At 37.9% G+C, this 14,278-nt stretch overlaps 2 protein-coding genes across 2 annotated transcripts in view; both read right to left on the bottom strand.

The window, feature by feature from the left end:
* Positions 1-22: 22 nt before the first annotated feature.
* Positions 23-4,811, bottom strand: LOC131439186 (uncharacterized). Its single transcript, XM_058609903.1, has 3 exons — positions 4,702-4,811; positions 4,239-4,645; positions 23-153 (listed from the first exon to the last, which is right to left on the bottom strand). The coding sequence occupies exons 1-3, from the start codon at positions 4,797-4,799 to the stop codon at positions 23-25; spliced, it is 636 nt and encodes a 211-aa protein (XP_058465886.1). The 5' UTR covers positions 4,800-4,811.
* Positions 4,812-10,037: 5,226 nt separating this feature from the next.
* The window catches only part of LOC131435526 (uncharacterized), a 112,931-nt gene continuing 108,690 nt past the window's right edge, over positions 10,038-14,278 (bottom strand). Inside the window, exons 3-4 of the mRNA XM_058603518.1 lie at positions 11,600-12,860; positions 10,038-11,017 (exon numbers count right to left, since the gene is read on the bottom strand). Of these exons, the coding sequence (XP_058459501.1) occupies positions 10,207-11,017; positions 11,600-12,860 (2,072 nt within the window). The 3' untranslated portion in view covers positions 10,038-10,206. The remainder of the gene's footprint in view (positions 11,018-11,599; positions 12,861-14,278) is intronic.

Below are 14,278 nucleotides of genomic sequence, written 5' to 3'. Positions count from 1 at the left end.
ATTATATAAAATATGAGAAACTTTAGCCGAGAATTATATTACTGTACGGTTGACAGTCGACTATGCGATTTCCGGGCATGGTGTAACGTGGCGAGATGTAATACGTTGTTCTTTCCATGGCAACAAACCGGTTCTTCGGCCAGCCGTACATCCCTGTAAAAACAAAAATGTGCCGTATTATTCTCGTAACACCGATTTTCTCTTTTCAAAAACTCCAAGCTTTTTATTAGTAATAAGAATAGTTGCATAAAGACTGTCCCAGAAAGTATGGACGCACTTTGATTTCGCTGTAAATAATTCACAAGTGTGAGATATTCAAATTTTATTCGATATACTGATAATATTAGACTACAACAACAGAATATTATTCTCAACATTTGCTACTTATCCATTGTAGGCTTGCGAACGTTCCTCATTAAATTCCGTACAGACTTCTTGGCGACAAGTTTTGACACTTTTTTCCAATCTTTTTCGAACTATTGAATGGTTTCGGTTGCCGAGACATGTTTCCTAAGATGTGCCTTCGTTAATGCTCAAAATTCCTCAATTGGTCGAAGTTGTGGGCAATTTGGTGGACTCATGTCTTTTGGGACGAAAGTGATATTTTTGGTAGTATACCATTTTATCGTTGATTTCGAGTAGTGGCAAGAAGCAAGATTTGGCCAGAAGACAACAGGATCCTTGAGGCTTCGAATCATGGGTAGAAGTCGTTTTTGTAAACACTCCTTGATGTATATTTCGTTGTTCATTGAAGCAGTGGTGATGAAGGGTTTCGAAATCTTACCGCAGCTACAAATTGCTTGCCAGACCATAGCTTTCTTACCAAATTTTTCGACTTCAATCGATGTCTCGGACTGGTTTACAGCTTTTGAACCCTCGGCCTGATCGATGCTTCTTGTTTCGGACTACGTTTTGGTTGGTTCTGCTTCTTATAGGTTCGAAGATTCAAACGTTCTTTAGCACGAAGAACATTTGACTTCGAAGTGCCCACTTTTTTGGCCACATCCCGAACTGACACCTCCTTCTTTTACTCGAACGCCTTCAGTATACATTTATCCAACTGAGGGTTAGCAGGACCTTTTTTCGACCCGTTTTCGGTTTATCGTTTTTGACGTTGTTCTGCTGAAAATCCACGCATTTCGAAACAAACTAATGAAAACGAATAAACAACTGCACAAGTGGTCAGAGAAGAGTGTAAACAACAGGACGCAACCATAAAAATTGACAGATTCTGAACCATTGAGAAATGGCAGCGATTTTTGGTTGCGTCCATACTTTCTGGTACAGCCTCTATTCCTACAAAAAATTATTTGAAATCGGGCATTCGGTTACAAGAAACGACCACAATGAACTTGATATTTACTCTAAATATACTTAATATATTTAGCTTTCTGTCAAAAATATTTTTTTGCCGTTTGAAAATACTAGTGTTAATTTTGCGGGAGTTTTTAAATGAAAGAAGTACATGCTGATTGTGAGCTACTGATTAAAGTTATTTTATTCAAAGTATTTGGTTTCGAAAACTAGGCATTTTTTCCATCTTTTCTCCAACTCAGAAATACTACGTCAAAAGAATAATTAATCTTTCGAAGCGATCTAGTCGTGAATTTTTCTATTAGTATTCTGGCTGTTTTTCGAACAATGATTGATTCAAATTTATCATTTGCTGTCGCGATAAGGTTTTACAGTCTCCCTCAAATTGAGAAGCTCGTAGTGAATGACACCTTTTTAATCTCACCAACGCATCGTTTTCTTTCCGAAGTGATAGGGTTTTGCAGTTGATGCCGACCAATGATTTTCCATTTCTAATTTTTTGTCATGATCCGGTGCAGAAAAAGCATTGTTTTAAGCCAATTTCTCTCAACTTTATTCGCAGTTTGTCATTAAGCTCATGAGGAACCCATCTTCCCACCTTCTGAATCTTTCTTGACATCAGACGTTTACAATTTCCGTAACTTGTTTTTGACTGTGGACATTGTCTTCGTTCAACAATCCTTGAAATTCGGCATTTCCATTTTTTTTGGGTTAGTCGGGTTTCAAACTGAAATCCGACCCATAGAGCGCGCAAAACAATTCCCACAAATGCTCTCTACTTGGAAAGAATTTCGAAATTTTTACTCCACTAAATGTACATATGACACTTACTTACAATTGATAAAACAGAAATGGCTTTGAAGTGAATAAGTCTCACTTTACCATGAGGCGTCTTCTCAAAATTTACTTTCTGGGAGAGTGATGAGTTTTTGATCGTAAATATCTCTTGTTGTGACTAACGTATCAACATCATTTTTGCTACATTCCTTCGGAAATATGATCAGCAATTTATGAAACAAATTTTCAGCTCTACGACAACCACAAATAGTTCAAATTAAAAATTTGCTGAAATGTTTGGTATCAACGAGTAGCAAAGAGAAAAAGTCATGAAATGTGTTTACCCTTTTCGTACCTTCTATACCTGCGTTAGTTACTTATTCCTGAATATAGTTACAGATTCAGGATTCAGTTCCAGGTACAGAATCTAGTTCCAGAATCAAGCATTGAGTTTCAAATGAAGGAGGAGTATTTTGCTATTCCTGCGTTATTCAAATGACATGACATCAATATTGTGAAGAGTCGAAGTGATTTAATTAATCTGTTCCTTTCAGAGCATCCATCATTTTTACGTGAATACATATTGCTTAACTATAAGCCGCCTTTTTAAAAATTTACCCTCTGAGAGAATAATAAATTTTTTGTCCTTGCATTTCTCTTGTCAAACATTTTTTTCTCTACGTCATGGGGAATATGATCCGCAATTTGTGATAGAATTTTCAGTAGTAAGATAACCTAGAACAACTCAGCATAAACGTTTTCTAAAACGCTTGATATGAACGCTAGTTTTCATAGTTGACTCGTTCAGTTCAGACCAGAATCCAGGTCCTGAATCAAATTTTTCAATGATGTTTTTTCATTTCCAGAAGCCAGATCAGTTCTTCGTCCAGAATCCAAAGCCAGATCTGAAATTCTGTTCTTCGTCCAGAATCCAAAGTATCGAGTACCAGATTACTGGGACTGAAAAACCATTTCAGAACTTGGTTCTAAGCCGGGATTTTGGAACTGAATTCTGAATCTGAAATCAGGATCTTGATTCCAGACCTGGACTTTAGATCTGAATTTTGAAACTGAATTCTAGAACTGAAATCCAGGATCAGTCCGGAATTTAGTTTCAGAATTTTGGAACTTCAGACTAAAATCCAGGAACTAAGCTCGGATGCAAAATTATCTGTATTTCCATAATTTAGTTCTAAACTGTATTCCAGAGTCCAGGTTCAGAGTTCTAGACCAGAATGCAAGTCTAGAATTTGGTTCGAAAATAGAGATCTACAATTCTAGAAGTGTAACTGAAATTAGGAACTAGATTCGGTAGATTTTGGAATTAATTCCGGATCTGGATTCCATAACAGAATTTCTGAGCTGAATTCTTGAACCGAATTGGAAAAACTTGGAGTAACTAAAATTTAGTTGCGGATCAGAATCCAGGTCTAAAGCTCAGTGCTAGAATACAGGTAAAGAATTCGGCACCGAACCAGAATGCTGGTGTCGAATACAGTTTCAAAACAGCTTCAGTGATCAGTTTATCAATTCAGAATTCAGTTCTAGAATTCAGTTTCGGAGTTCAGTTACCGAGTTCATGTTCAGAATTCAATTCACGAATATATAGCATTAAAATTGATTTTCACAATTCAGCTCTAACATTCGGCTCAAAAATTCGGTTCCTTAATTCCAGTTTCAGCATCCACATTCTGTAACATCAAACAAACTGAACGATCCATTTTATTCGTATTCACGTAATCCGGTTATGTCTCTGATATTACCCACCCGTATTTTTTGGAATGTGATGCTAATGAGAAATAATGACGCGATAGAACTGTAAAGCAGGAATCTTCTTTTGGAGTCATTCAAACAGTTTATGTAGGGAATATATTTCGAATATTGTGCCTGTAAAAATGTTATTTCTGGCGTGTTTTGCTTACTCTGTAGACATGCAGAGGACTATTTTTCATCCTATAGAGGATAACTTGAGTAAGGTAGCTAAATATTGAGCAATACAATGAAAATCTTATGCTCAGTTGTTTTGAAATTTTATAAAGCTTCAAAAAGCTGCATTTGTTATGCTCTAACATTCTGAAAAGCCATTCATAGGTTATTCTTCTGCTTGACGATTGCTTGGGAAAACTTTACTTTCAAATGAACCCTACCTGAACTCAACGTCGGCACCTCCGGAATATAGCTGCCAATTTTGTCGTTGTTAACATTCTTCTGTTCTGTCTCATGCTCATCTTCCTCGTCCTCGTCGTCGGTCTTTTCGTAGGTGCTTTTTGGTTTCTCGAGACACTTCAAAGCATGCATATTCGTTACCTTTTTCCTTCCGCACCGGCATGTGTCCAGCAGGTGCTTGAACATTTGCTTCGATACGAAGTACGATTCTCCGTGACCGTTGTACTCGTGCATATTGATCTTCTGACCTTGGGATTGATACAGCTCCTTCAGTCGTTGGTTGTTGCGTTTCAGGTTCAAATGTTCAGTGGTCTTTGGTTCGATCATGAAGCCCCATTTTTTCTGGTATTCCCGGCGGACTTTGTTCTCCAGTTCTATCTGCTCCCGGCTGTGTGGCCAAAATATGCATCAATTTGTATTTCTTTTCGAAGAATACATACTTACATTTTTCCATCCCGAACTATGGGTTCCATGCTTGGATGTACACGTTCTGCCGGCTGTCGTTCTACTGGTTTTTTCATCGACTTTTTACTCGTCGCCATGACTAGTTGGTGTTTAACGTGAATTAATGATTGATAGTTATTAGTTTTCTAACTGATTTCCAACAACAACGAGAGCTTTTCTGATAATTAATATGCAGATAGACTCATTTATATGCAGAATGATATGCGCCTTTGGGTGGTTTATTCAGTAATAAAAAATGTTATTGATCCCTCAGCAAGCCATGCGTTTCTATGTAATTGCTATGGTGTTGTTTTCGGCGGCCAGAAGAAAATTCGGGAAAGCGAATAATATCTACAGCACATACTAATCAAAGGAGCTAGTGATTATGATTTTTATTTAGTTGTTGTTTATTTTTTGAATCTGGATTATTATGTCGGTTTGAGTTCTGAACCTTGGTTTAAAAGTTGGTTTTCACAGCCGTTCTAATGATAAAGGCCAAACCAGGCATCTAGTTATTAACCAAATTGTTTACTTTCTGTTACATTGAAGTGTTTGCTGTGCCGAAGCTAGGCGTTTTCCTTTTTACTAATAGAAAGGCTAGTGTCATAACCCGAGCAAAGTGAAATATCAAAACGAGAACAAAAAAGAAAACTGATTATGATAGCAACAACAGATTGAAATCTTAATTTGATTTCAGCTCATCTATTTTTCAATTGATATCACATTAATTATCATTTTTGTTCGCTTTTGAAACAAAAACTTATAAAACAAAAGTTTTTCGAAACTTCAAAAATGAAAATATTAAATCCAACAACATAATGAATGCATTAAAATTACATTAATTTCAGAAGGCGATATAAAAATTCAAAAGTAAATTTTATCGAACAATTATGCCTTCAATCCTATGTTGCGTTGTACAAAAATGCTTCGACATCCCGAGGCTGTAGACCGAAACTATAACCATAAGATTTTTGTGAAAAAGTTTGCCGCTTTTACACCTATAATGCTACTTATTTTTGTTCACAAGATTATCGGTGTAGAACCACACATCTGGATGACATTGGATAGGATGGCGATCATCGGTACCACGTTTATCTGTAGCTAGTCCATCTCCTTTAGCAATCGATTGACGTAATGAGCCTTCACAAGATCCGGCCAAAAGAATGGCATTCCCATCTCGCCGACCGTCATCCACAGAAGGACCTCCTTCTGAAACTTGATAAAAGAAATACATTTACCGTCAACGATTTCATCTGGTGGGGTACGTTAAGCATAAGGTTCTCTAACATTTTTCGCGTTCAGTTTAAAATAATGTTGAATGTTTTGACTATTATTTTCGGTTGTTGTTTTTACCGTTATTAGTGCTTCCAGACATCGGGGATATCGGTATAGTCAACGCGATTGTGCGTCAACTAACAATAAAATCTTTTGAAATAGATCAATTTACTTCTAAATAATTCGATCTTCTTTATATCGTATTTTTTTAAATCAAAATTCAGTGCGTGGAATTAGGAAATCGTTCAATTTATAAATCATACATAGTTTTCTACAGTGATTGCATATTACAAACTTGATAAAAAAGTTTAAAGTACTCCCCTTCGACTGCAACAAACTTATACCAGCTCATATAGATAGGTTATACAAGTGTCATATACCATTCGACTCAGTTCGTCGAGATCATAAAATGCTTGTGTATGTATGTATGTGTGTATGTGACAAATAATGTCACTCATTTTTTCTCAGAGATGGCTGAACCGATTCTCACAAACTTGAATTCAAATGAAAGGTCTTATGTCCTCATACAATTTTCTTGAATTTCATTTGGATCCGACTTCCGGTTACGAAATTACAAGGAAATATGTGCCAATTTATTTAAAAATTTCTAACCGATTTTCACAAACTAAGAAGCAAATAAAAGGTCTTAAAATTCTTTAAAAAGTCCCTGAAAAGTTGTTCCACATCCGACTTCCGGCTCCGGTATTACAGTGCGATAAGTGAAAATGTTCGATTTCACGAGTATTTTTTCACAAGAGATCGCAAAATGAGGTGCACATTTTTATAAAACTTACTGTTAAATTCATCTAGTTGCTAAATCTTGTTAGTTAGTGAATGTATAAAACTATTTCGGGACTACTAGAGCCCGGTTTACATTTCCGAAACCACCGATAATAGTGTAGAAAAGTTCAAAAAATGGAACTCACTTCGATTTCTCAGCAACGGTTGAACCGCTTTCACGAATCATGATTCAAATTAAAGCTCTCATTGTCTTCAAATATACTGTGTTATTTCATCCAAATCCGACTTTCGGTTCCGATATTATAGGGCGATGAGTATCAAAACATTTAAATCATCATTCAAAATAACGATGCAAAACTGGTACGCGTCGGTACGTGCGGCTTTGCTCCGTTCGCAGCGTGCTTTGTTCAATTTCGTATTGCACATTTAAGTCTATATTTTTCAGGTGGAAAATATGTAAATTTCTAATTTGTGTGCGTGCGCGCGTGTGTGTGTGAGTGTGTTGTGTGTTGTATGTGTGAGAGAAAGAGAGAGAGGGAGAAAGAGAGAGAGAAAGAGAGAGAGAGAGAGAAAGAGAGAGAGAGAAAGAGAGAGAGAGAGAAAGAGAGAGGGAGAAAGAGAGAGAGAGAAAGAGAGAGAAAGATAGAGAGAGAGAGAGAGAAAGACTAGAGAGTATGTGTCAAATAATGTCACTCATAAAATAAAAACTTCTATAGTCCCCTAGGTTGCTATCGAATATCAAAGTGTGATTAATCATTTAGTGCGACGATGCTAAAAAAAAAATCTTACTAACTTAACATAGCTGTTTACAAATTGAAAAGGTTATTTTATTCAAGATTGAAAAAAAATTCTTCGCAGAATCTTCTAGTGATATTTTTGAAAATATAAGTAATATGAGAAAGGCATCATTACACCATTACTGGTTTTTTTAACACACTTTACTCTATAATTCTGTAACCGGAAGTCAGATCCAGATGAAATTCAAAAATTTCGTATAGTGCCATTCATTTGAATCTAAGTTTGTTAAAACCGGTCACATCATCTCTGGGAAAAATGAGTAATTAATTTTAAACTGAAATTTTTACACTAATCACTCTGTAAATCCGAAACCGGAAGTTAGATTGAAATGAAATTCAAGAGTTTGCTAAGAGAATCTAACTATAAAAATCGGTTTGGTGAAAAAAGCGTTACATACACACACATACGCATATACAGACATTTATGTATTTTGGGGACAGTACGAGCGTGAAAAACAACGAAAAAGGTCTTTAACGATTAGGAAACATATTTATTTGTGGTGTCGTTACAAGAATATTTCAAAGAAGAAAGAAAAAGGAAGGAAATAAAAAAGGGGAATATTGTCAGTTGTAGAGCAAGTGTTGCCAGCTTTATCAATTTACACTCGACGAACTGAGTCGAATGGTATATGACATTCAAAAGTCGGGTTTCACATTGATTGCATAACCTTTCTATATGAGAAAGGCAAAACCAGGTTTAAATCTGACTCGATTTTCAGTTCAATTACTAACTTCAAACGTTTTGACAGTTACAGTAGTTAGGATGGAAACTGGGCTAGGTTTGACATCAAGCGAAAATAACATCCAAAGATAAACTCAAGGTAACTATGCCATACAATCCATACAAATTTTTTGGATCATTAAGGTCTGAGGACAGAGGGTCGCGTGTTGAGTTTTAAATCGACCACGTGGCTCGCTCAATTCCCTTTGCGCATCGTATTTCTCTTGTACTCTCTCGTATATGAGCAAACTGTACCGGGTTGCCAGCATACATTTTATTATTTTGATAAGAAGTTTTATCACATAAATCTATCGTATGGGTCGGACATTACATGGATTCCAATGAACAATGATTGAATGCGAAACAAAAAATGTGTTTATATAAAATGAAACGTCTGTGTGTTTGGCAGCCTTGTCGAGCCAATTTTATCCTGAACCAGTGAACATAATAATAATGCAATTTGATTGACTTTTCGTTGATAAGTGTCGATAAAGAATGGTAAATTCCATTGCAACAATACTAGTTCAGAAGGATGTAAACATATTCCAAATATTTTGTTACTTCCATTTACTTAAAAAATTCTGTTTTTCCTTTCTTGTTTCTAGATCAACTCGATATGCAACAGAATACCGCGAATTCTTTTATATTGCAATTTGAGATTAAAAGCCTGTTCGCATTATACCGGAACGACCGGGACGGGACCGTCCGGGACTATCCAGGACGTTTTTTTTCCTCATCGGCGATGACTGAGCTGCCGGCGTATGTATGTATTGGAATCCCGGATCCGGGATAAAATCCATTTGGTTGCCGCCGATATTCCTCGCCGAGTTTTTCGCACCGTCGGCGCTGGAAGTCGGCTCAGTCATCGCCGATGAGGGAAAAAAAACGTGCCGGATGGTCCCGTCCCGGTCGTCCCGGTATAGTGCGAACAGGCTTTAATTCTACATAAACAAACATTGTCATGGTTACGACGCATGTAGCGATTTGATGCTTGTTATTTTGTATTGTGCATGCAGATAAAAATTGGAAGCAACGTCTCTCTCGCCTGATTATGTTGCTCCAGCGAAGTTCACTGTGCCCCAATGGTATGTAGACTGCCATGCGATATATTAATCATTCATAATTGTACGAAAATTCACTCCCTTGTAACGTTCAGTGTCAAACCCATTGATTCCCAAACATACATTATCAACTTTAAGCGCATACAGAAAGTAATATTCCATCGTTATGTGCTTCGATAGTGGAGGCAAGACAATGTATTCATTTATGTTGAAGCACGTGGTTCATAAACAAGACAACAAAATATGTATAAAGTAACATGATTCTATCAGTCGATGTATAGGAAGCAGCAACTGTCGGGGAACCGATTTCATCGAGGGGCATTGAAAAATCAGACCATTTCATGTTTGCTTTGCGACGCTTTTTAACAAGGGGCTATTTAAAGTTTACCATTGCAGATTTCTACAGTTTACGATTACTAAACAAGTATTGCTTATCAATTTGTATGGGATTTCGTAACCTTTAGTTTATCTTTGGAAACACCTCAGAGTTGAATGTTATAAATTGTAAACTAAATAAAAGTAATCATATTTGTACCATTACAGACACAGAAGGATGACGATTGAAAGCAATTTCTGAAGTGGACTTGAGCATATTTTTACACTAGTATTACTATTATTTTTACACTAGTATTACTGCTTAGTACCATGTCAGTTCTGTCTGTTTTCTGTTAGTCAAGTCAATTGATTTGGAAACTATGAACGGCGAACGTCATCACAGGAAATTTCATGCCAATCACCGTTTTTATTTTTATTTGGAATTATAATTTAAATACCATTTGGTTTAGAACAAATAACTGCTTAGGTTAATATTTATCTTTCTGCACTTGAACGTCATCTTAAAATTTATACAACTTCGCTGAAACTCACGTACCAAACTGTCATGGAACATGCCACTTTTAAACTTCTAATCCTAGAGAAAACCATGCCCTGCAATTTCCGCCGGAATATATCCTTCGTGTCCGTCACGAGTTCTAATGAAAAACCACTGTTTAACATTCTTGGGTCCTTTCTCTTGATACTCCTTGCAGGCAAGCAGAGTAACCACATCACCTTTCTGTACAATTACGGATTCCGAGCAGTAGTTGTCGGTGATTGCCAGCAGGGTTTGCCGGACGGCGGTGGCAGATCGTATATTACTACTGTTACCATTGGTGACTATCTTAGGGCTATTATTTTTAACGCTGCTATTATTGTTAGTACTACTACAACTAATATTGTTTACAGTCTTATGGTAATGTCCTCCATTGATGACACTGTTGGTTGAGCCACTGCATCCACTCCCAGTCGTCGCAAGGATCTTGTGATGGTGATGGTGATGGTATGGATTCTGCTGCTTCTGTAGCTGAATGTAATCTCCATTGGAAGACTTCTCCGGATCAGCCATAGCGATGAAGGCTTTTTCCGGCTTTCCGGTTCCGTTAAGCACCTTAGTTGTAAGTTTAAGTTGAGCAAATTGAGTTTGTGAGTCGAGCGATTTGGGCTGGTTTGCCACCCGCAGGTACAAGGAGTCCAAGTTCTTCTCGCTATTGCAGGTGATCGATGTGATGCTTCGGCTATTGGTGCCGCCACGTTTCAACCGCGGTGTTCGACGACCTTCGGAACGAGTGCCACCTCGGAGCTGTTGAATTTCTTTCTCGCTATCCGTCAGGTTGCCGCTCGGGCGAGGAAAGACATCTTTGTTCGATTCCCAGCATGGCGTCGGCTTGGACGTTGAGCTTGATCTGTAAGAGTTAGACATATATTAATTATTGTTCACAGAAAGCGGATGTTGAGGTGACACTTGTCATGTAATTTGTAATGTTTTGTATGAAATATAGCTAGCAGCGCTGCTCAACTTTTTAGTGCAAAAGAAAAGTCTAATGGACATGGAGTAGAGTATCTCATTAACTAGGTTCGAGTTTATCATAAGACGAGAATAATTATCTCAGTCGCGGTTAGAAAATGAATTGTAATCTTTTTATTTCTCAATTGAATATAACCGAAAAATACAGGATAACAACAATCAACAGAAAGCAAAACTCTAAACAAATATGGATTGTGCTGAGAGCTGTTGGTTTGTTGTTGCTGTATCCATGGAAATACAACCTCAGGTTCAATCGAAGTAACCGATACACAATCTGATTCGTCCTCTTTTCAATTTGTATCTTCGATCAGGACGGAAGTGTAAGTATTCGGCTTTGATAACCGAAGGACAATCTGCACAATTAATGTGAGTCACGAAAGATAGATTTTTACAAGAGCTTTCTCACCGGTGTCTACAATTAATGCAGTCTAAATTGAAATCATATGAAATAAGTGGTTACCTTTGGTTTGGTGGCAGGATACCCAGCGGCAGGCACGTCTCGTACGCCACATAACCCTCCTCGGCGTGGGGCGTCTGAACGTAGAGCCAGTTTTGGTTTTTGAACACGGCATTGACGACCATCCCCAGCGGTAGCGGTATTTCGATCTGATAGCTACCGGGGCGGGTCTGGTAGAGGGTGGCCGCCGATGACAGTACCACCGGTATGTTGCCCGGGGCAGACAGTGAACATTTCGATAGAAACTCGTCGACATTTTGAATCTCGTATCCGAACCGTTGCGAACGGTAGCGTTCCCGGCGGCGTCGGTGTCGATGTTTCTTGGAGGCTGTTGGCTCCGATACGGTGGTATAAAGTGAAGGTTCCGAGTAAGTGTTTTTCAGACTAAGCGAAGCTTGCTCTTTCTGCAGCTGGTCTTCCTGGTTAAGATTAATGATAATACTGTTGTTATTATTGTTGTTGTTGTTCTTATTGTTGAGTAGAACATCGACGGTTTCACTTTGAATTAAACTCGGGTAGACAAGGGAACGTTCCTTTTTCTTGAGGCGGTCACTATTCTTCCGATAGCTTCGATTACTTTTGCGATAAATGCCATTGTGATTATTGCTACCATGCAGTTCGTTGGATGCGGGCCCTGAGGTTCCATTCAGCACAGTGGCTTTCAGTTTTCCATTATGATACTCTGTCAGATTGTTATCGCTCACGTACTTCTCACTGAACAAGCGTTCCTTGCTGCGTGTGCGCGATTTCTTCCGGACAGGGACGTGGCTACCGGTTGTAGTATTTGCTTGATGAACAGGTGCCGTGCCGTTACCGATGATCGCCTTCACAGGTGAATTTCGGCGGGATTCTGTCACGTGGTTCTGATTTTGTGAATGAGTATGAGGATTTCCGTTTGTTTGACCTATCGATTGTTGGTGCTGCTGCTGTTGCTGCTCTTGTTGTGACTGTTCACGTAGGACCCATGTGAGTGATATCTTCGGTCTTCGGATACTCAGGTTTTGACCCATATCACAAACGGTCGTCGTGGTCGAAGCGCTTTGATTATTTGTATCAGTGGGTGTTCCGGTTGTGCTTTCTGCATTGGGTTTGGTCACGATGTGTGCGGATGACAGACTTTGGTGCAGTTCCTCTATTTCTACGTAGACGTCTTGATCGTTACTAGTGCTGGGTACTGGTTCAGGCTCGGGGGAGTTTCGTCCGGGTTGTGAGTCTCTGACAATCTTGCAATTACGTACCAGGTCCGGACAAAATGCATCTTGACCTGTGGCGAAAGAGGAAGAGATCTCTAAGTGGAAGTATAACAATAACTCTGTTTTTAAATATGTAAGATTAAATAATATTTAGACAAATTCAAAAAAGAATGGATCTCGAGATGTCGCACAATTATCCAGTTAATTATTTTGACGTGAATACGTCTTTCTTTACCATGGGGCACTTAATCGTGAATATTTCGAGTTGTACTAAACGTAGCAATAAAATTCTTTTTAAATACCATCAAAAATATGATCAGTAACTTGTGATTAAATTTTCAACCAAAAACTTAGTTTTCCCAAACTTTTGGAAACAATAAAGAAAACTCATCACACTTGCTTGCTTTCTCGTACCCGAGCCGACGGTTTTAAGGTAGTCAGCCCAAATAGAGTGTGAGATCAAAAAGAAAACTCAATTTGATGTTGTACTGTTCGTATATATCGATTGCTTAAATTGCTATCGTTTTGGTCGTTTCAACGGCTAAAAGATCAAAATCGAAAGCAAAATGAATGCTGTGTGACATCAAACTTAAAACTAATTTTGCTCTCAGTGAAAGCACATTGAAAAAATTAATATCATGTAGATTTTCTTGAAATGACACGTCACGAGCATAAGCTAACAATAGACTGGCCAAAAAAGGCCCGGGATGGTATACATTTAGGCGATATTACTCGCAAACAAAAAAAGCGATTTTATGCAACCCACTAACCACACCACGGGGAGATCCGGTTTTGAACTTAGGTGATTTGGAATGCGAACTTTCTGCGATTGCTATGGACTATGGTGGGACTATAACTAGATAGAAAATGTTCGATTATATGACAAGCAGTGTTGTCTCACAAAGTTGTATGCAGGTAGTTTCTGTCAGTGTACACTCGTTGCGTCGCTTTCATTCCGCATCCACCGTGAATAGCACAGTATGAAATTGTTCTCTTTGTTCTTCTAATATCCAAAGCTGTAGCATTCGAACATTATAACATCAAATTGAGTTATCTACTAGCCATGATAAAACTCGCACATGTAATCATTTTGAAATACGAATTTAGAGGTTCTGAAGACCGAGCGTTTTACAGTGAAGTCTCCTACAACACTGGCAACGTGAATTAGGAATCCGGCAATTAGGTATCCCAGATCATTTGTTTTTTCGACTATTTGGGACAATGAACGATTATCTTGCTTCTGACCACAGATAGAACCAGAATCTCTTCAGTAAATTTTTAGGTCTTGTGTAGACCTATAATATACGATCATTTGATGCAGAATTAGTCCTGTGACTCAAAATTATGCAGATTTAGTTGGACGGTTTCTTTGGAAAAGTGTATTAAAGTTTCAAGATCTAAGGAGTGTATCGAAAATAAGCTATCCACAAATTTTTCTTTCAAATTATGATAACTTCATTCAAACTAAAAATTGATCTTTTATTGTACG

The sequence above is a fragment of the Malaya genurostris genome, chromosome 3 (genome assembly GCF_030247185.1).
Source record: "Malaya genurostris strain Urasoe2022 chromosome 3, Malgen_1.1, whole genome shotgun sequence".
Lineage (NCBI taxonomy): Eukaryota > Metazoa > Arthropoda > Insecta > Diptera > Culicidae > Malaya > Malaya genurostris.
The sequence above is the reverse complement of the archived record's forward strand: the minus strand, read 5'-3'. Positions and strand labels throughout refer to the sequence as shown.